The sequence below is a fragment of the Bathycoccus prasinos genome, assembly GCF_002220235.1.
Source record: "Bathycoccus prasinos genomic : Chromosome_1".
Lineage (NCBI taxonomy): Eukaryota > Viridiplantae > Chlorophyta > Mamiellophyceae > Mamiellales > Bathycoccaceae > Bathycoccus > Bathycoccus prasinos.
The window spans coordinates 686,811-706,668 of NC_024008.1; the positions used below are offsets into that span (position 1 = coordinate 686,811).

A 19,858-nucleotide genomic window follows, 5' to 3' on the forward strand; every position below is an offset into this window, starting at 1 on the left:
ATAACCATCTGAACATGATTGTTATTAAACTACTTTTACCGTATACCACAATTTTACCAACTAATACTACTATACTGTACATAATTTCTCTTGTAATCTATTCACACATACCTCTACAGTTTATATCCGTTATGAATCGCCACGATGCCGCCGGTTATATTTTCAAAATCCACGCTCGAAAATCCTTCCTCCCTCATGATATCGCACAACCGCTCTTGTTTCGGAAACTTCCTAATCGACTCCACTAAATACTGATACGACTTTCGATCGTTGGCGACAATCTGACCCATCGTCGGAATCGCAGCAAAAGAGTAAAAGTTATACAAAGATTTCAAAGGCTCTTCCTCCACGTGCGAAAACTCTAAAATCGAAATCCTCCCGCCTTTCTTCAACACTCTCCGCGCTTCTCTCAACGCGATATCAATGTTCGTCACGTTCCGCAACCCAAACGCAATCGTGTACTGATCTATACTCTCGTCTTCAAACGGTAACTTCTCCGCGTTCGCTTCCACAAATTCCAACTCCGCATCCGTCTTCGTATCGAAACCTGGATTCTTCAATCCTTTCGTCGCCGCTCGCTCCTCGCCGACTTTCAACATCGCCGGATTAATATCGCTCACAATCACCCGACTCTTCGCTTCTTTCCCGTTCCCTTCTCTGTCCACCTTCCGTAACTTTTTCAAAACTCGAAACGACACGTCCCCGGTTCCACCGGCGACGTCTAAATGCGTCATCCCTGGAAACGACGCGAGTTTATGCACGAAGTAATCCTTCCAAAGTCGATGCATTCCTACGGACATCAAATCGTTCATGACGTCGTAACTCGGCGCCACGGATTCAAACACGTCTCGCACTAAACTTTCCTTCTTCGTTTTCGGCACGGACGTGTACCCGAACGATGCCTGATCCTCTTTTTCTTTCTCTGAACTCTTCTTCTCCTCGTCGTTGTCGAGAGAAGCGCTCTTTTCTTCGTTCGATGTCGGTGTCGACGACGACGTAAACGACGACGTTAACGAGAACGAGGAAGCAGACGTTGTTCGATCCAACAACACGAAAGAACACCGCTGATGATGCTGATGTTGTTGCTGGTGTCGTTGCAAACCCCTTTTGAGAAGAGCGCGCATCATTTTCTACCCGTTTAAGTAAAGTGTACTCCGTTTCGTGTAAGCACGTTAATACGAAGTGACGCGTTCTTCCCAAAGATACGGATAACGAGAATTTTCCATTCGAGATTCTCTCGACACTTTTTCTCGCGCGTGCACGCACATCCGGATCGACACGAACACTTTTTTACGCTCGACAGGAGACGAGATGCAGAACTACGTTCGCAGAGCGGCGTTGGCTTTGAGAAGCGGAGCCTCTTCTTTTGTGGTCAACGCGCAACAACGTACCACCAGCGTGAACAACTTTCCCGTGAGAGCGTATGCGGCTTCCGGGGAATCTCCGGTTCCGTTGATATCCACCGCGGTTGGATCGAGAACGACGTCCCTGGCGGAATGTTTCCAAAGATTATCGCAAATCAACGCGGAGATTAAAGAGTCTCGTCAGCTTCGTTTAGGAGGGAAGGAGGTGAAGATGTTTTTGACCGTCGGGGCGACGGAGGCGGATTTGAAGAAGGCGCTCGACTCCATGGAATTTTCATACGTGGAAGTCGAAAAGGCGAGAGATACGATGCAAGATATCAAAGGACCGTACTGCGAAACGTCGCCGCTGTTACCGTTCGTCAGGAGGATTCAACTCAGAGCGCCGTACACGAAGGCGATCGAGATGAAGATTACGGATTTGATGTGCAAACAAGGCGTCACGATATCGCACCTCGACCAGTATCGCAGCGGGAAGGATATCATAATGGAAGGTATCGCGCACATGCCCACCGGAGTCGCGGAGTTCCCCAAGCTCGACGAGGCGATTTTCGTCCAGAATCTGGAGAAGGAAGGGATCATGGTGAAGGAGTTTTCGAAGATTGTCGGGAATCCGGTGAACAAGTAAACGTCGCCGTCCTTTCACGCCGGACGCTTCACTAAAAAGAGAGAGCACGCGAGAGCACGCAGGAAAGAGTAGGTAGCAGCGGTAGCACAGCGATATAAAAAATGAATGAATTTGTATATAAATATGCACACGTACACTCTGCACGTGTGTGTGTGTGTAAACCGAGAGAAAAAGAGAGACTGGGCACACGTAGGCGTCTTGGTAATCGATCGCAACACGCGCAAGTTATATTTGATTTCTTTAAAACTCTTCTCTTCTGCTTCACAAATCACCTCTCACAAACACGACGAAAATAATAAAAATGGACGGATTGTTCTCGCGCTTCACCTCTGCCCCCGTGGCGTCCAAACCACCGCCACTCTTCTTTAACGCGTTTCTCCGATCGGTCAAAGTTGTTCTCCCAGACGGCATGTTAGCATCATCATCCGTTGCGGCGAGTGTTTTTTCATCGTTTTTGTTCGCGATGATGATTTTCGTCTTCATTTTCTGGCCGAAATCGGCGAAACGTTTACCGAGAAAGTTTCTCGTCCCGGCGTCTGCGAGTAACGAGACAGAGAGAAAATGGCGTCCAAAACCTCGGTTCGTGAAACCGAAAAAGTTTTCGAAAGAATCGAAAGAGTTTGGCGAGGAATACGCGGGCGATTTCTCCTCGGATTCAGACGACGAGGAAGGCGATGAGAAACGAATCGTCGTTGGCCCGAAAGAGATCCCGGCGGTGGTGAAGGAGATGAAGGAGAAAGTGAAACGAAACGCGAACGTTCCGATTGAGAAAAGAATCGAACAGTTGACGCAGTTGAAACGACTGGTGAAAGAAAACGAGGAAGCGATATGCGACGCGTTGTATTACGATATGGGTAGGCCTCGATTGGAAGCGTTCATCTACGACGTGTTTATACCGTTGCGTTCGATCGAGCAGAGTTTGAAACATTGTCGCAGGTGGAATCCAAAGTACAAAAAAGCGAACGAGCATTCGTTAGCACAGATAAGTCAACCGAGCACGCAGTGGTTAGAGCCGCAGCCGTTTGGGTTGGCGCTGGTGATAGCGCCTTGGAATTTCCCGTTTTTGTTGGCGTTGGGACCGGTGGTGTCGGCGATTACGGCCGGGTGTTCCGTCGTCGTGAGACCAAGTAACGACGCGAAGTATAGCGCAAAGTTGTTGCACGATTTGATCGCGCAGTATATGGACCCAGACGTGTGCAGGGTTGTCGGTGCAGGCCATCCCGGGGATGGAATCGATACCATGAACGCAGTTCTCGACCAAAAAGAGTTCGACGTGGTTTTCTTCACCGGGTCGAGTAGAGTTGGACGAATTGTCGCGAAGAAATGTGCGGAGCATTTGACACCGTGCGTGTTAGAACTGGGTGGGAAGAATCCGGTGATTGTGAGTGAGGATTGTGGAAACGTGGATTTAGCCGCGAAACAGTGCGTCTGGGGGAGAATGTTGAATTGTGGACAGCAGTGTGTTTCGCCGGATTACGTGTTGGTACACGAATCCATCGAGAAGGAATTTACGGAGAAGTGCGAAAAGTGGGTGAAGACTTTCTTTCCGAGGTATGACGTTCCAGAAGCCATGGGAAGACTCGGTGGTCCGGAAGCGCGAATCGCGATGATGGCTAAGGAAGCCGAGGAGATGAAGAATTCGAAAGCGGAGAATATTATATGTGGCGGCAAAGTGATAGAGGTGTTGAAAATGGCCGAACCGACGATAGTGAAAGTTTTAGACGCGGACAAGGCGGTGTGCATGCGCAAAGAAGCGTTCGCGCCAATCTTGTCGATTTTAGCTGTGAAGTCTACGGAAGAAGCGATCGAGTTCATCAACGACAAGTATCCGAACCCGTTGAGTTTGTATATCTTTTCCAAATCTGCGAAAACGCAAAGGTTGATTTTAGACAACACGAAATCCGGCGGCGTATGCATCAACTCGGTGATTTACCAAGCCGGTCACGAAGGCTTACCGTTTGGTGGCGTCGGGGAAAGCGGTTATGGAAGTCACCACGGGTTAGCCGGCGTGGAATCTTTTCGACGATGGAAACCAGTGTTACAGAAAACGAGATGGTTGAGCTGGTTCGATTTCGGTCTAGTTTCGGACTCTAACATCGTGTATCCGCCTTACGGCATGAAGTTGCACTTGGTGAAATCATTATTGAGATTGGCTCGTCTGTTTTGATTAAGTACCACTATAGCTCCTTGCTGCGCGCGCTCTGCTGTAGACGTTGAATGCATTAATTAGAATGATATAAAAATAGTGTATAGTTTTCATTTCGTTAAAAGCGCTATAATAGTTGAGCTCACAAAAAAAACCGGCTTTCCCCGCGGGGGCGTGCGCACGTCTCTCTTCTTCATCAAAAGTTTCTTATCAGTCGCAAAGCCGCGTCATAAAATAACGTTCAAGCTTTGCGTCCTCACGAGAGTGCAAATTGAATTTACACTCGAATTGAAACATTTTGATTCGCTCTTCACTCACCGTAACCTTCACATCGTAAAAATGGATATTTGTTCCACGTGAGCGCTAAAATTCTGCGCGTCGCCGCTCGAGCATGTATAAAATCTCGAGAACAGGCGACGCGCTTATCCTCAGCAACCCTTAGATTGCGGATCCTCTCCGCTGCTACGCGTAATGGACATGGTCGTGAACTGTTCGGAGACCGTCGGGTGAATCCCAACCGTATCGTCCAAATCTTGTTTCGTCATGTTCATTTTCATCGCCACCGCGTAGCCTTGCGTCACCTCGCCGGCATTCGGGCCAAGATAATGCAAACCAACAACTCTATCGCTGTCCGCTTTATTTACGACAACTTTCGCGAAACACGCGTTGTCTTCTCTGTGCATGTTCCCATTATCGTGCGCCGCGTGGTTCACGGTCCACTCGAGCGGTTTGAAGTACGACAAGAACGATTCGATGTTCTCCTCGCCGTACGTCTCCTTCGCCAACTCTTCGGACATACCGACGCAACCGTACTCCAACGGCGTGAACACCGTCGTCGGCACTAGGTCGTAGTTCATTTTCAGTTTCGGTTTACCGTCGTCGCCGAAGATTCTGTGCGCCAATCGGACGCCAGCTTTAATCGCGACCGGTGTCAACTCTTGTCTCGTATCGAGCACGTCGCCGATGGCGTAAATGTGGGAAACGTTCGTTTGTTCATCCACGCACGGGATTTTCCCGTTCTTCGGGTTAAACTCCACACCTGCCGCCGGCAAGTTCAACCCTTCGGTCACTGCATCTCTCCCAACTGCTAAGACCACCGTGTCGAACTCTTCTTTGAACTTATTCCCAAACATGGTGTTTTTGAACTCCACTTTGATTTTCCCGTCTTCCGTCTTTTCAAACTTTTGCGGCGTCGTGTCTCGAATCATTCGAGTCCCGTGACGTTCCATGTGGCCGACGATTTGCTTCGCAATTTCCGCATCGAAACCTCTCAAAAACACCGATCGCACGACAACGCTCGTATCGTAACCAAGTGCGGTCAAAAAACCAGCCGTTTCCAGCGAGATGTAACTCGCGCCGACGCACAACGTTTTCCCCGGTGGATTCTCCAACGAAAAGACGTCGTCCGAAGTGATGCACAGCTCTCGAGCGCCTGGAACGTCCAAATAACTCGGTCGTCCACCAACCGCGATGACGCACTTATCGAACGTGTATTGCTTCTCCACGCCTCTTTTGTTCACTCCTTTGACGGTATTCGCGTCTACGAAGGAGCAATACTCGTTCTTATAATCCACCTTCTTCTCTCTCAACGCCGTTCGGTACCCAAAGTTCAAAGACCCGATGTGATCTTGAATCCCGGTCACCATCTTCCCCCAATCGTGCTTTTGCTTCTCGTCCACGGTCCACCCAAACGCGTTCGCATCGGAAAACGACTCTCCCAAAATCCCTGCCTGGTGCATCAACTTCTTCGGAATACAACCGACGTTCACGCACGTCCCGCCTAAGCCCCACGTCGTCCCTCTTTCGCTCGGTTTCACGAAATCAAAGCACGCGACTTTCGCCCCGTGCTTCGCGGCTTCTTTCGCCGCCGCTAAACCCCCGGATCCGCCGCCAATGACGATTAAATCGTAATCTTTTCCGTGTTGCATCAGTGGCGAGGTCGGGGACTCCCCGCCTTCCACCATCTCGGAGAATGAAAAATCCTCTTTACTCCTTTGGTCTGCTCCTTCTTTCGTTGGTCTCTCGAGTGCTCGGAACAAATCTCCCGGCGAACGACTGTGCGAATGAGTATCGCGTCTTCTGCTCGACACAGAAGAGGAAAAATAAGAGTTGTTGTTGTTGTTGTTGTCGTGAAGCTTTGCTCTCTTCGACGGATTCAATCGCGCTTCTTGCCGTTCAAACGAAGAAGAAGAAGAAGAAGAAGAAGAAGAGAGAAATGACGTAAACGATCGTCGCGGAAAGAAAGCCCCGAGCTGCTCGGTGGTGTCGCTGCTCACGACGCGGTGCGAGTGTGCCTGCTGCAAGAAACCACGAACGAAACGACGGGAGGAAGCGATGGTGACAACTGTTTCTCGTGAACGTTCAAAAGCCGTATTCGCGGGTGTTTTTGCGCGCGCGCGTGTGCGTGTATTCGTCGCGCGGTTTTGTGAAGTTTTGGAAAGGTTTGAAAGTGGGTTTGAAAGAAAATTCAAAAAGGGGGTGCCTCGAGTGTGGGAAAGAAAATGTTTTTATGATGATACAACGCGAGAAAGCCTAACTGTTCTCTCTCTCTCTCTCTCTCTCTCTCTCTCTCTCTCTTTCGAAAGAAGCGCTTCTTTTTCGCTTTTATTAAATTTGAGTAGTATTATGAGTACCTAGGTACCGGTACTGTAGGTACAGAGTATCTCTTTCATCGCGTCCTCCGTCGTGTCGCGGAAAGCGCGTATATTATTAGTAGACGGGAAACAAGACCAAGAGATTGGCGAGCGCGATGGATAAGGCGGTCTTCTTGGAAATTCCGGCGTATTTGCTTTCCTCTGCGAAGTCTTTTATCGATTTTATCCATCCCCAGATGTCGCCGTTTAAGTTTATGGACCAGCCGCCGAGTAACGTGAGCGCGGTGGTTGGCCACGCGAGCATGAAACCAAACGCCTCGACGCACTTGGCTAAGTCCGAGTTGTCGTTGGAAGCCCAGAAGAGGCTTCGGTTGAAGTACACCGAGAGTTCGAGTTGGAGGATAGATAACGCGGTCGTGTCTTGGTTCATCAATCCGATGATTCGTTTATATCGCATGTTGGCGTCGACTAAATGCGCCAACGAGCTGACGACTAAAGTCACCAAAGGGAACTGGTCGCCGGAACACTGAATCAAATCGACGCTCATTTTCAACCACTTAAAAAACGCGTACCCGTAAAACCACCGTCTCTTGTGCAAGTGCACGTACGCGTACTTCGCCACTCGCTTCCAAAACGGATCTTTCGGTCTGTCGAACTTTTTCTTGCACACCGAACACTCTTCGCCGTTTCGGTCGCAGCCGTTCTTCAGCGACATCAGTTGCCAGCGGTTCAAACAGCTCGCGTGGACGAATCGCTGCGAGCCTTTACAGGCGCACGGGGAGATTAACTTTGAACTTTTCGTTTCTTCCTCTAAACAAAACCGGCAAAACGGTGCCGGGGAAGTGTTGTTGTTCTCGCTTTTCTTCGTTATCATCGTTTGATTTGATTGAAGCGCAATGTCTATCGTTCCCTCCTCTTTCCTGCGTTCGAGTTGTTGGTCCAACTCTTCCTCTTCTTTGCTCCTTTCGTTCACGATGGACACGAAACCAACCCCACTCCTACTACTACTGCTGCTGCTGCGCGTTCTTTGCATTATCCTCGTCATCATTCTTCTGTGATCATCATCGTAGTCATCGGCAAAAGCCGTCGTCGTCGTCGTTCGTCGTCCCGGTCGGAGGAGATGTCGTTCGGGAATCTGAAGAAAACGGTCAAAGTACACGTCAACGTCTCGTTTCTCCGCGGTGACGATACGCGAGGAGAAACGACGACGACTGTTCAACAACCGCATGATGATTCAAAAGAAAGAAAAGCGTAAACTCGTTCTCAAGCCTCTCGTGTAAAAAGGAGTTTGAATTCCACGCGCGCGTTCAAGTTTTGTGTATGTGTTTTATACGTAACGCTCGGGAAAAAAGATACGAATGGGGGAGATATACACAATATTTGAATCGCAGTCAGCCTTTTCTTTGTCGTCGAATTGTCAGACACCAAAACAAAACGAAAAGAACACACTGAAAACCGCACACAAACAGACGTACAAGAGTTTATGTCGGTGCAAAGGACCACCACCAAAACACCTATTGCAACACCCCTAAAAACGAATATTAAGAACACAAAGAACGAGAGTTTTAGAACTATACTAAAAAGACGAACGAGGAGTGCAAGGATCGGTAGTAGTAGTGCTATTAATAAGAGCGTAAAAGTCGAGATGACGACGAGTGGTGGTGGTGATGCTCCTTCTCAAAACGCAACCATCTTCTGGGATTTGGACGATTGCTTGTACAAAAACGATTGGACCGTCGCGAATCTTTTAACAGAAAGAATAGAGGAATTCACGGTCGGTAAGCTCGGTCTAAAACCGGGATACGCGTACGACTTGTACAAAAAATACGGCACGTGCTTAAAAGGAATGATGGTGGAGAAGATTCTGGACGAGAAATCAGTGGACGAGTATCTGTTGTGGGCGCACGACGTGCCGTTGGAAAAGCACATCGGGAGAGACGAAAAACTGAGAGACGTGCTCCTGAAAGTGAAAGCGGAAGGTTTCCCGATGTATATTTTCACGGCATCGGCGAGGCACCACGCGGAGAAATGTTTAGAACTGTTAGGGATTTCAGATATGTTCATAGATATTATCGACGTGAGAGCGGTAGAGTGGGCGACGAAACACGACGAGGAGGCGTACGAAAGAGCTATGGCGATAGCGGGAGTGAAAGAGAGAGAAAGGTGCGTGTTTATCGACGACTCGACGAGTAACATAAAGATAGCGAAAAAGATGGGATGGCACACGATTTTGTGTGGAACGAAAGGACGCGATTGTGGCTCTGTGTTAGTGTGCGCAGAAGCAAATCATATCATCGAAACCGCGCACGAATTTTCTGCGGAGAAGCACGTGCCGCCGTTCGCTTTAGCCGCCGAGCAACCGAGTAAGTGAATAGTTTTCTTCTTAGGATTGTCACATAGTAATAAAGAATATATAATACTGTAAATGTATATACCGCGTATTTAATTAATTAGAATCTATCTATCTTGATACTGTCTACCCGTCCTCGATTGCGGTGCAGAAGCTCGGCCGTATTGATTCGGTAGAATGCCTTGCGACGGGATCTCGCTCTGAAACTCTTCGTTCTTGCCGAATTGCGTTTTGTGCGCGTCGTACATCTGCGGAGGATTCTGTGGTGGTGGTGGTGGTGTTTGCTGCTGATGATGATATTGTTGTTGTTGGTAGATTTGTGGCGGTGGCACTGGTTGTTGTTGCTGCGATTGAAACATTTGCGGCATCGGCGGCATCCCAAAGTTTGAACTTCCCGGCCCGAAACCCGGCGCCGGTTCCACCTTCCTCACCGACTCGTACTTCCCTTGATATTCAAACCCTTGACTCCTCCCTCCTTCCACTAAATCCCCACGACTCGTCTCAAAATACCCTTTCACCGCGTCGATCTGCATCCACGCGCAAAAGCACAAAACGACCACCTCTAAAAATGTCAACCACGCGGTCCTCAGCGCGTTCGAGTCCACCGTTTGCTTGTGCCGTTTCGTCCTCCACGTCAAGTAATGCACCTCGCCTCTGATTCGTTGCACGTCGTCCATCAAAGACTCCGCTAATGCGATCGAATCGTGCAACTGATCGGCGTGTAAACCTTTACTCTGCCCAGGTATGTGCAGTTGATGTCTTTTTAACAGTTTTAACTCTTTCTCTAACTCTTCGTCCGAGATGGCGTGGTGCGGCTGGAAGAAGTGCACGTGCACTTGCACTTTCCCAGCGTTGGTGCCGACCAACTTGTCGTTGTGGATGTTGGTGTTGTCTCCTTTGTTCGTGAAGCACGCGGAGTACAGCCCGAACCCGTTCCCGTCCACGGTTTCTTCCACGTGTCCAGCCGCGCTGACGATTTCTTTCTTCACGCCGGACGGATCGGATATTGAAACGGACACGTGCGGTTTCCCGCTCGGAATCGTGAAATGGTTGAAGATGGACACCGGCATCGTCCGCGCGTTTTCCGTGCTCAACGCGTGGGATTTGTCGTACGTTTTAAAGATGCACTCGGTTTTGTTAAACGCGACGTCCAGGGCAAAACCGTTCGCCCCGTTTGAGGAGAATGAGACGAGCACCAAGGAGAGGACCTGGAAAAGAGAAGAGATCGTCGTCATCTTCGTCGTTCTTCCTTTCTTTCAACCTTGTAAAGCGGTTTCAACTTTGGGGAGAAATCGAATCGAATGTTCCTCAAAACACATCTTCATCTTTCCTAAAAACATGTCAATCGATCACAGAGGAGGAGGAGGAGTGCTCAATCATGAACAACCTCATTCGAGCTCTTTTTTATCCTTGTTCAAGTCAGCTTTGTACGTCTGGCACTCGTTCGTCCGATGCGTCGGCGTGTACGCGTTCGTCCAAATCGGGAAAACGATCGTTATTTATAAGAAGAAGTACCCGTATAAAAGAGTCGTTCGAGGATGGGTTCCGTGGAGCGGAAGCGAGCACGCGGAGGACGTTTTAGTCGTCGATTGCACGCACGCGAAGAACAAAACGATCACGCATCACAAAGGGTCCTCGACGCCGAGAGAGGTGAAAGTTGGGGACACGAGCACGGAGAATGTATTACACGCGATAAAGACGAGGCATCGATTTACGACCAAGAGAGGGAAGGTGTCGAGAGTTACGTGCGACCATTTCGATATCGACGGGTTGATTTCCGTGTTTAGCGTGTTACATCCGAACGATGCGGTGAAATATGAGGAGATTTTAGTGGAAGCGGCGAGGATTGGGGATTTTAGAGAGTTTGAACACGTGAACGTCGTCGCGCCGGCGAGCGTGAAAGCGTTGCGTTTGTGTTCGTATATCAATCAAGTGGAGAAGGAGAGGTTTAATTTACCGTTCGTTGGAGACGAAAAAGAGAACTGTTTGTTGAAGTACAAACACTTTCTAGAATATTTTAAAGGGTACGTGGTCGCGTGCGGAACGTGCGACGTTGATAGAATCCACGAAGAGTTTGAGTTGACGATGGAAGGCGAGGAGGAGTTTTCGAAGGTGTTGAGAGACGCGAAATTGGTTCGGGAACATAAAAATGACATCACGAAGTGGTTTGAAGTATCGACGACGGTGGTAAAGTTACCGAAGCCGGTACACTATTACGCTTTGTTCGGAGCTACGGTTGGGACAGACACGTGCATCGCAATCTACGACGGTAAGCGATACGAAGTCGAACACAAGTACACGACTTTCGTGGACGTTCAAAGCCGAGAGACGCAACCGAGACTCGATTTAACGCATTTGGCGAAAACTCTGAATGCTTTAGAAGAAGACGATGGGATCAAAAGGAATTTCAAGTGGGAAGTCGCTGGCGTCACCGATACCGGTCCACTCTTGCGTCTCCACGACCTCTCCGCTTCGGCTCGCTTAACCAAAGCGGAACGGTATCAACACCCAGACCAACGCAAAATCAACCCGTCCTCGATACCGCAATCCGCCTTTCTCGAAACCGTGAAAAGCTACTTAACCTTCGGTCAGAAAGAAATGGCGCGATACGCAAAAATCAACCCTCTCGCCGGTCGTGAAGTCGATTGCGTCGGCGACGGAAGCGGGTACCTCCGAGGCAAAAATTGGACGTGGAAGGAAACGCAAACGTTAAACGCGAACGTGGATTGGAGCGCGTGGGACCGAGAACGAACTTCTGCTTAGACGACTGTAAGAACACGCGAGAATAGTGTAGGTGTAGAGAGACGGATTTTAGCTGATTGAATAGTTAGTAGGGGCGGATTTTAATTCGCGTTATTATAGAGACAATCATATTAAAACTTTCTTTCGTTTCTTTCTCCTCCTCACAAACTCACGCGCAATTATTTCACACCAATGTCCGGCCGACCATCTGCAGGAGGTGCGACGCTCTTCTTTCTCAATCATCTCGACGCGTGTGCGAACCATTCGCGCTCTCTCCCTTTCTCTCTCGTTCCTGCTTTCGCGCGATGATCTCTCATCTTTCATTCTGTTTCCTTCTCTCTTTCTCGCCGCGCGCGTCTCGATTGCATCCGATCGAGACCGTTTTTTTCCAATTCTCCGACGCGGTGTTTCTTACGCTCACACGTCCTCTTCTTTCTCTTACACCCAAATAAAACCATCCAGGTTTACGCAAACGCCCAGGCACTGGGTCTGGCTCCAACATCGCCGCCAAAGGCGGCGCGGCGAACAGTTCCATCCTTAAGTTTTACACGGACGATTCTCCCGGTTTGAAAATCACCCCGGTGGTTGTTCTGGTCATGTCCGTGTGCTTCATAGGATTCGTGACCATCTTACACGCGATGTCGAAGATTTATCAATACAAGATGAGTTAATGAATAACATTCACAGTATTCTCTCGCATCGTTTGTAGCAGATCGTTTAGTGAATTTACAGTAGCAGTTTTTAATAATAATACAACACACGTTGACGCAGAGTTCACGGGGGAGAGACGTGCGCGCTCTCGCGCGTCGGCCGCGCGAAGGGAAATTTACTACCTTTTCCATTCGGTCGGTTTTTGTTTCCGTACGCTGTTTGATTCGCGCGCTCTTCTTCTTTAATATCTACTTCTCTGAAGAGGTCATCTGGGAACAATCTCGCTCGCCTCGAGTCCATTTTTGGTCCTTCGCCGTCGCGTTTGTCTACGTGAAGTAAAAGTTCCGCGACGTTTGGGAATCCAGGACCGTATTTTGCGTTCCACTCTTTCGTGGATAAACTGGTGAACTTTTCGATGGCGTGCTCAAAGTCAGAGTGAACGTGCGAGGAGAAGGTTTGGACGCCTCGGCCGCACACGGCGAGCTCGATAAATCCATCGCGAGGCCGACGGTATCCGTCGATGCTTTCAATTTCGGGCGTCTCCGCTCGAGTCGTGCTCGCTTTCGAAACCGTTAATACGGATGAAGTCTTATCGAAGGATACATCCCAAAAGTGCACGCGTTGATCGAGACCGGTAGAGACAACGTTCGTACCGTCGGACCAAAGAGAGCGAATCGCAGATTCATGCGCGAGCGTGACTTGGTGACATTTCAATACTTTCATCGAAGAGATGTCGATAATTGAAACCGTAACTTTCTGGTCATCGCCGCCGGTAACGAGTGAGAGTAGTTTCAGCTTCTCATCGTATACGTTCAAAGATATACCGTTCACTCCGGATTGGTGCGTCTCTTTTAGAATGAGTAAAGGATCGCTTAAGTTATTCGCATTCCAAACAGCAACTGTTCCATCAGTACTTCCCGTCGCAAGGAAAGTCGTCGTTGTATTTGCGCATGAGCAGTTTGCGATAGTTACGGTTGATACCGAAAGCACAGGCTTGTCGTTTAAGCACGTAGCGTACACCTTCTCAAACTTGCGCGACACTTCATCGAGCTCGATTATGGCAATTTCGCCGTCGCTACCACTGGTTGCGCATCGAACGACTTCACATCCGTCCTCTCTCTTATGCACGAACGCGGATATATCCATCACGCGTTTATCGGCTGTATTTTTCGGCTCAATGAATCCAACACCTTTCGACCAGGTTCTACCGTGCGCGTAATCAACGTACTTTTGCGAGACTAGTCGTTTCGTCGATATTCGCCAATCGTTTTCGTTTTCGTTGTTTTCGTGCTTAATCCATTCAAATAAGAACGCAGCGAGCATGTTTTTTGCGCCGCCGGTTACGACGATGTGCTTATTACGCGACTTTTGTATCGTGGATATACACTTGACCGCGGCGCCGGCTCCTTGCGTATCTACAACCGTAGCGTCGTAGAGACGCGCACCGATTGGACGGTAACGGTCCCATGAAAGACGATGAATAGCACCGCTTTCTGAGCATGTTATCAAACACAACGGATTGTACGAATCCTTGTACATGCGATAATATACATCATCTGCGGTATCTGCGGCGACCGATGTGTTGCCGCCGTTCTTGATGCTCTCCAAATCAGACTCTGCAGGTGGAAGTATCGCCACCGCGTGCGCTTCGCGACCGTGCGACCACGTGTGTAGGGATTTCGCTACACTTTCTTCAGTTTTGGAATCTTCTGCGTTCACACTCATTATACCAGGCTTTGATACTTTGATGGTAACTACCCCGGCTTTAGCGCAGTGCGCGAATACGGCATTTTTACCCGTTTTCGTTGCTAAGAAATGATGCGCTGTTTTCCAAGCGCCGACATTGAAGCTAAAAAGCTCTCGATCTAATACTAATGAATACATTGCAAACGACGAGAGTCGAAATCCACCGACGTGCGTAATATGATCACCATCGTTTGCAGTACTGGTGTTCGTCGTGATGACAAACTGAGACGCATTCTTTGATGGCGAAGTCCATTTGGTATCCTCGCGCAAACGTACACCTCCATTTTCAGAGGCGGCGATTGTCCAGCGACGCATGACACCATCTCTTCCTCCGGTAATGAACTGAAACGTATCGTTGTCATTTGTAGAGCGAATATCAACATACGTCACCGCATTGTTCCCGTGTGCGGACATTTCGTACGCGACTTTAGAGAGTGTTTTCGAATCGTACACCCACACGCCGCCCCTCTGGTCGCCGACGATGAGAAAACCAAGCGCATCTTCTAAACTCACAACTCGACGATTCTCGTACATCGTGACAGCAATTTCCGTTCTAGCTGTTACCAAGTCCCAACGTTTTAACATTCCATCGGCGTCGTGCGTGTACAGCTTCTCACGCCTGTGGAAGACTTGTAAAAGTAAACGCGGCTTCGCCACCGGAAAATCAAACAAGAGTTTTTCGGCGACGCTGAAAGTGGTTTGCGAAGAACGGAAAGCTAGACGCAGATATCCAGTCGCGTCGCCAAAGATGAACTCGTCGGTGTTTGAATTTCTCACACACTCAATGGTTATGATTTTTGAACGTCGTTCAGGCTTGTACAAAACTTCAAGCCTTGCGCTCTTTTTACACGTCTCACCGTTGGTGCGCGACGATTCGACTCGAAGAAGATACAATACGCCATGATTCGTTCCCACAACGACAGATACGGTACCATCCATTTGATTTTCCAAAACCCGAACTATTGTGGCGTAATCTTCGCGTTCATTATCTTTCTTTATTTTGATATAGTTTGGATTTTCTGGATCAATCTCGTCCGGAGCGACGCCTGAATCTGGCGGCACGAGCGTTTCAAAATCCTCAAACATTCCATCTCGGGTGTTTTTCTCTGGCGAACCAGTCTTCGCTATTGTTTTATCTACACTATTACTATCATCAAAGCAATCATCATCTACACCTGTATCAACTTGACTACAGTCGTACATTTTGATACCACCATCTGAACCTCCGGCGATGAGCCAAAGCGTGTTCTTTTCGTCACGCATCCAACACGTGCGCCACGCGCCTTTCCCGCGAAACCCTTTGAAACACATCGACGCTTTTATATCTTCTCCGGTAATTCCTTTCCCCTCAGTGGCGATTGCTCTTTCCTCATTCTTTACGTTGACGTTGTTGTCATTGAATGGCTCTAGCGCGTATCTATCTTTGCCGTTCGTGACAACTTGCCGGAAACCATTTTCGTCTTTTGGCGCTTCGAAAACGCGCACGTTTCTGTCCTCGCACGTCGTCGCGATGACGTCTAAACTACCTCTCCCGTATTTATTCAACGATAACGGCTCGCAATCCCAACATCTAGCTTTGTGACCGAATATAACTTCAGACGCGCGAACGCATTTCAAAAAAACGACGTCGTATTTGTCTTTCCCTTCTTCTCCCTGTTTCGTCTCTTTCGTAATATTCGGCAACGCGAAAACTCGAATCGTTCTGTCCTCGCTCGCGCTCACGACAAACTTCCCATCCTCCGAAAACCGACACCGCATTATACCACCGTTGTGCCCTTGTAAACTCGCGTATGGATACGTGCCTTGCTTGTTTTCTCTCCCGCAAAACCACACCAATAATTCCCCGAACGCTGTCCCGGCGCACACTCGCATCCGCTTCCACGTCTCCCCTCTCAAAGCCGCGCAGTACAACAAACTTTCCGCCGCACATCGAGAAACATCTAAACACCGCGGCGCACAATCAAACTCGCTCACACTCCACGGCAACGTCCACCTTTCCACCGAATTATCTGAAAGCGCGACCGCTAAAGAATGGTACCCGTACCCGTCCCCAGACGCGTCCGGAGCGCACACTTTGCAGTCGTGCACCCAATGCGAGAACGCGCAACCTACCGAGAGAATGAATTCGCACCTAAATCCATCATCATCATCATCATCGTCGGAATACCACGTCACATCCGACGAGTCGCTCTCACTCTCACCACCCGCGCTTCCTACTTCCTCTTTAGTCTTTCTTCTCGTCTTCTTCTTCGGCAACCTCAGCGCTACCGCGCTGGCGAAATTCGCTCCCCAAACCACCACCCCGAAGCTCAAATCCTCCGCGTCGTCCAACGACGGTTCCCGTCTCATCCCGTGCACTCTCGCGCCTTCCGGGAGCGCCACAGGGCACGACGCGAGTAAACACTCTTTCCTCCTTTTATTTTTCTCGTCGCGCTTCTTTGGCGGCGCTTTGTCTTCTTCTCCGCCGCCGGCGCAAAAGTCGTCTTCTTTCTCGCTTCGGTGCTTTTCCCCGTCGTCATCATCATCATCATCATCAGCGACGAAGAACGGATCGTACCACAAGACCGAGCTCCCGATTCCTGCTAACAAAGTTTGTCTCGGTAAATAACGCGCGTCTAATTTGTCAATCGAGAGTAACGAGGTCACGTCGCCGACGTAAGAGTCCCGCACAATCTCCCGTTTACGACTCATACATGTTCTTCTGAAGCAAAACTTTTCCCAAAGTGGACTCTTCACACTTTTCCTCAACTCGCGGAGAAAGCACAAACATCGAACGCTTTGAAACGATGAAAACGAGGACGATTTGTGGTCAACTCTCTCGCCCTTTTTGTCGTCGTCGTCATTTTTGCCTCGTTTTCGTGGTCGCATTCGTCCTCTTCGCGAAGATCGCGCGGGCGCAAGAACACCACGACCCCGGGGAAGATGATGATTTTGCCGCTCGGCATCAATCTCTCATCCCATCGACGCCGACGTTCCACCCACCCTCGGGCGCGTATCCAGGACCGGTGTTCGTGCGCGTGGACCCGGGGAGACAGACGAGGAGGAAAAAGGGGGCGACGACTGCGATGGGAGAGAGCGAGTGCGAGAAAATAGTCGTGACGGTGGATGGGAAGCCGCCCGAGGAGGAGGATATGGAGGAGGATATGGAGGAGGAGAAAACGAGGATCGATTACTTACACAAACCGGTTCTTTTACGAAGAGAAGGCGTGCACGTGGTGAAAGCGGTGTGCACGACCGGGTCTCGATTCGGGACGCAGAATCAAGCGGAGTATGTCGTTTTGCCAAGTCTCGCGACGACCGGCGCTCGCGGCGGCGTCGGTCTTCTCGGGGAAGAAGAAGACCAAGGAGGAGGAGGGAAAGAAGGAGGAGGAGGGAAAGAAGGAGGAGGAGGACAGTTGATAGATAAAGACCACGATAACAACGACATTAACAACAACAACGGGGCGAAAAGAATAGCTGGAGTTATTTTCTTAGGGATATTTTTAATCATCGGGATGTTGGCGACGCTTGGAGTGTGCGGCGCGGCGTTTCAGTCCTTCCGCGGGGAGTTTGGACGAGGCGCGCAACGGTTCGTCGGACCGGGCGTAGGGAACAACGCGACTTCGCGAAGGAGTAGATTGGGTAGCGTTGGAAGTGGCAGCGCGGCGGACTTTGTGAATTGGTTCGAGAGGAATAGAGAGAGGGCGGTTGCGAGTGGGTCGCGATTGTTGAGTGATTTAGAGATGAGTTCGAGCGACGTACCGAGGGCGGGGAGTAATACTCATCCGGGGTCGGCGAGTCAAGCGAACGAGGCGAACGAGTTCACGTTGGACGATCCCGACGAGGCGAATAAACGAGATTAATACCTAAATTTCTTATCACGAAAATATGATAATTGTGTTGAAATAAAATCCGCTTTGCTATTAGTGCTTTAAATGTCTTAAAATTACGTTCTCCACGCGTCGCTCTTTTCCGCGTCGTCTTCCTCTTCCCACCACGTGTTCACCACCAACCCGCTTCTGGCCGTTTTCATGAAACTCCCCTCCGGATCGCTCAATCCAAGCGCAATCAACATCTCCTCCTTCGCCTCGCCTAAAGTAAATCTGTCCTCGTCTTCCGCGATGCACGCTAAAACCCCGTTGGATTGTTTAATCATCACCTGCCACGGCGCCGGGTACTCTCGAAACACCGCGCCGGAATAGTTCACCACAAACGGCGACACGGTAATCGATCTCGAATACGCTCTCGATCGTAAATAAAATACCGGTTTAAAATAACTCAAGAAATCGTAGTGCAAACTCTTCGGAGGAAACGAAAACAACCCCAAATCCGCTCTCAACGTGTCCAACTGATTGTTCAACATAATAATCGGCCTTCCTCCCGACGTCGTCTTCACGAATTGTTCCACATCTGGCAACTCCCCGCAACTCACGTTCACGATGATAAACACGTCCGCGTTCTCAAAATCATCGTCCATCTCGTCGTCCGCACTCCCAGACCTCAACCCTCTCCCCGCGCTCATCTTTTGAAACATCCCGGTAATCGACGCGTCTTGCTTCTTCCCGTCCAACGTGTTCAGCGTAACGCCTTCGGACATCATCAACGAATTCGAAAACACCTTCTTCGCCCTTCGAAACTCCACCCCATCCGGTAAACAAATCTGCACTCTCTTCCCCAACTTCTCGTATAAGCTCGAGCCAATCACTAACGCGTATTGCACGTTCGCGTCGATGTACACGTCCGAGGCCGCTTTGTAATCCGCATCCTCCCCTGGCACCGCTGGAAACTCAACCTCTAAAAGTTTCTCCCCATCGTTCAAAGCGTCTTGGACCGATCCGAACGCGTCCATGCACATGGCCGCGTAGGATGGTGGGCAATACGTTGGTCGACCGTCGTTTCTTCCTTTTCGCGCGTTCGAAGGGTCCTCCGGGGTTCCGCCTGGGATCGCTCGGAAAGGTAAAGATGTCTCATCTTTATCCGTCGACGTCGCCGCTGCTTTGGTTTTTCCATTTTGGGAAGAAGAAGAGGAAGAAGAAAAAGCTTTGGCTTTGCACGATTTTGAGCGCAAAAGCGGCTTTGTCGACAACCTTTTGGTCTCACCGCTGCTCGAGAAAGAACAACAAAGCGTTTTTACCGCGTTCATGGATGATGACATCTCGTAAACGCGTGGGTAAATGTGCGGGAAATATCTTAACTTTTGGGGGTGATGATACATTTTATCTCTCGCGTATTACACGATGACTCTCTCTAAGCTACACGCACGCGCGCATCTCTACTCTTCTGCTACGCTCTATAAAAACTCCACGGGAATCCTCTCTCCATTTGTGGTCCCAACTCTCGGCTTCCCAGCTTTTAACCACTTCCGTTTCACGTCGTTCAATTTCTCCTCGCTCGTTTCTCGGTGCAAACATTCGTTCAACGCGTTCCCTTCCTCTCGACACTTCCAGACGATGGATAAAGTGCGTCCTTTGACGCACTCGTAGTAGTTCTTTTGCATCTGAGAGCAGGTAGATAACGCTCGCTCTTTCATGATTGTGATCAAGGCTTCCTCTTCTTTCTTGAGGAGGCCGGACCAATCGTCCGGGGGGGCTTGCCGAGCGTTCATTTTTGTGGTGAATGCATTGGACGAATTGCCTCAGAAACGTGCGCATTGAACACGCG

At 49.6% G+C, this 19,858-nt stretch overlaps 13 protein-coding genes across 13 annotated transcripts; 6 read left to right on the top strand and 7 right to left on the bottom strand.

Annotated features, from left to right (window-relative positions):
• Nucleotides 1–113: 113 nt before the first annotated feature.
• On the bottom strand, nt 114–1,127 carry Bathy01g03670 (ubiquinone/menaquinone biosynthesis methyltransferase; the record flags this gene model as incomplete). Its single annotated transcript, XM_007515092.1, has 1 exon — nt 114–1,127. The coding sequence occupies one exon, from the start codon at nt 1,125–1,127 to the stop codon at nt 114–116; it is 1,014 nt and encodes a 337-aa protein (XP_007515154.1).
• Nucleotides 1,128–1,311: 184 nt separating this feature from the next.
• On the top strand, nt 1,312–1,989 carry Bathy01g03680 (predicted protein; the record flags this gene model as incomplete). The annotated part of the gene is made up of 1 exon (XM_007515547.1): nt 1,312–1,989. The coding sequence occupies one exon, from the start codon at nt 1,312–1,314 to the stop codon at nt 1,987–1,989; it is 678 nt and encodes a 225-aa protein (XP_007515609.1).
• A 301-nt stretch (nt 1,990–2,290) lies between these two features.
• Nucleotides 2,291–4,156, top strand: Bathy01g03690 (aldehyde dehydrogenase; the record flags this gene model as incomplete). Its single annotated transcript, XM_007515686.1, has 1 exon — nt 2,291–4,156. One exon carries the CDS (start codon nt 2,291–2,293, stop codon nt 4,154–4,156), a length of 1,866 nt encoding a protein of 621 aa, XP_007515748.1.
• Nucleotides 4,157–4,563: 407 nt separating this feature from the next.
• On the bottom strand, nt 4,564–6,099 carry Bathy01g03700 (predicted protein; the record flags this gene model as incomplete). Its single annotated transcript, XM_007515140.1, has 1 exon — nt 4,564–6,099. The coding sequence occupies one exon, from the start codon at nt 6,097–6,099 to the stop codon at nt 4,564–4,566; it is 1,536 nt and encodes a 511-aa protein (XP_007515202.1).
• Nucleotides 6,100–6,844: 745 nt separating this feature from the next.
• Nucleotides 6,845–7,957, bottom strand: Bathy01g03710 (hypothetical protein; the record flags this gene model as incomplete). Its single annotated transcript, XM_007515319.1, has 1 exon — nt 6,845–7,957. The coding sequence occupies one exon, from the start codon at nt 7,955–7,957 to the stop codon at nt 6,845–6,847; it is 1,113 nt and encodes a 370-aa protein (XP_007515381.1).
• A 255-nt stretch (nt 7,958–8,212) lies between these two features.
• Bathy01g03720 (pyrimidine 5'-nucleotidase) lies at nt 8,213–9,100 on the top strand (the record flags this gene model as incomplete). The annotated part of the gene is made up of 1 exon (XM_007515528.1): nt 8,213–9,100. The coding sequence occupies one exon, from the start codon at nt 8,213–8,215 to the stop codon at nt 9,098–9,100; it is 888 nt and encodes a 295-aa protein (XP_007515590.1).
• An 86-nt stretch (nt 9,101–9,186) lies between these two features.
• Nucleotides 9,187–10,149, bottom strand: Bathy01g03730 (unnamed protein product; the record flags this gene model as incomplete). The annotated part of the gene is made up of 1 exon (XM_007515445.1): nt 9,187–10,149. One exon carries the CDS (start codon nt 10,147–10,149, stop codon nt 9,187–9,189), a length of 963 nt encoding a protein of 320 aa, XP_007515507.1.
• A 52-nt stretch (nt 10,150–10,201) lies between these two features.
• Nucleotides 10,202–11,842, top strand: Bathy01g03740 (conserved hypothetical protein; the record flags this gene model as incomplete). The annotated part of the gene is made up of 1 exon (XM_007515156.1): nt 10,202–11,842. The coding sequence occupies one exon, from the start codon at nt 10,202–10,204 to the stop codon at nt 11,840–11,842; it is 1,641 nt and encodes a 546-aa protein (XP_007515218.1).
• Nucleotides 11,843–12,013: 171 nt separating this feature from the next.
• Nucleotides 12,014–12,492, top strand: Bathy01g03750 (predicted protein; the record flags this gene model as incomplete). Its single annotated transcript, XM_007515245.1, has 2 exons — nt 12,014–12,038; nt 12,284–12,492. 2 exons carry the CDS (start codon nt 12,014–12,016, stop codon nt 12,490–12,492), a joined length of 234 nt encoding a protein of 77 aa, XP_007515307.1.
• Nucleotides 12,493–12,595: 103 nt separating this feature from the next.
• Nucleotides 12,596–16,909, bottom strand: Bathy01g03760 (predicted protein; the record flags this gene model as incomplete). The annotated part of the gene is made up of 1 exon (XM_007515269.1): nt 12,596–16,909. One exon carries the CDS (start codon nt 16,907–16,909, stop codon nt 12,596–12,598), a length of 4,314 nt encoding a protein of 1,437 aa, XP_007515331.1.
• Nucleotides 16,910–17,004: 95 nt separating this feature from the next.
• Nucleotides 17,005–18,060, top strand: Bathy01g03770 (unknown protein; the record flags this gene model as incomplete). Its single annotated transcript, XM_007515609.1, has 1 exon — nt 17,005–18,060. One exon carries the CDS (start codon nt 17,005–17,007, stop codon nt 18,058–18,060), a length of 1,056 nt encoding a protein of 351 aa, XP_007515671.1.
• An 83-nt stretch (nt 18,061–18,143) lies between these two features.
• On the bottom strand, nt 18,144–19,412 carry Bathy01g03780 (predicted protein; the record flags this gene model as incomplete). Its single annotated transcript, XM_007515441.1, has 1 exon — nt 18,144–19,412. The coding sequence occupies one exon, from the start codon at nt 19,410–19,412 to the stop codon at nt 18,144–18,146; it is 1,269 nt and encodes a 422-aa protein (XP_007515503.1).
• A 75-nt stretch (nt 19,413–19,487) lies between these two features.
• Bathy01g03790 (predicted protein) lies at nt 19,488–19,802 on the bottom strand (the record flags this gene model as incomplete). Its single annotated transcript, XM_007515559.1, has 1 exon — nt 19,488–19,802. The coding sequence occupies one exon, from the start codon at nt 19,800–19,802 to the stop codon at nt 19,488–19,490; it is 315 nt and encodes a 104-aa protein (XP_007515621.1).
• Nucleotides 19,803–19,858: the final 56 nt, after the last annotated feature.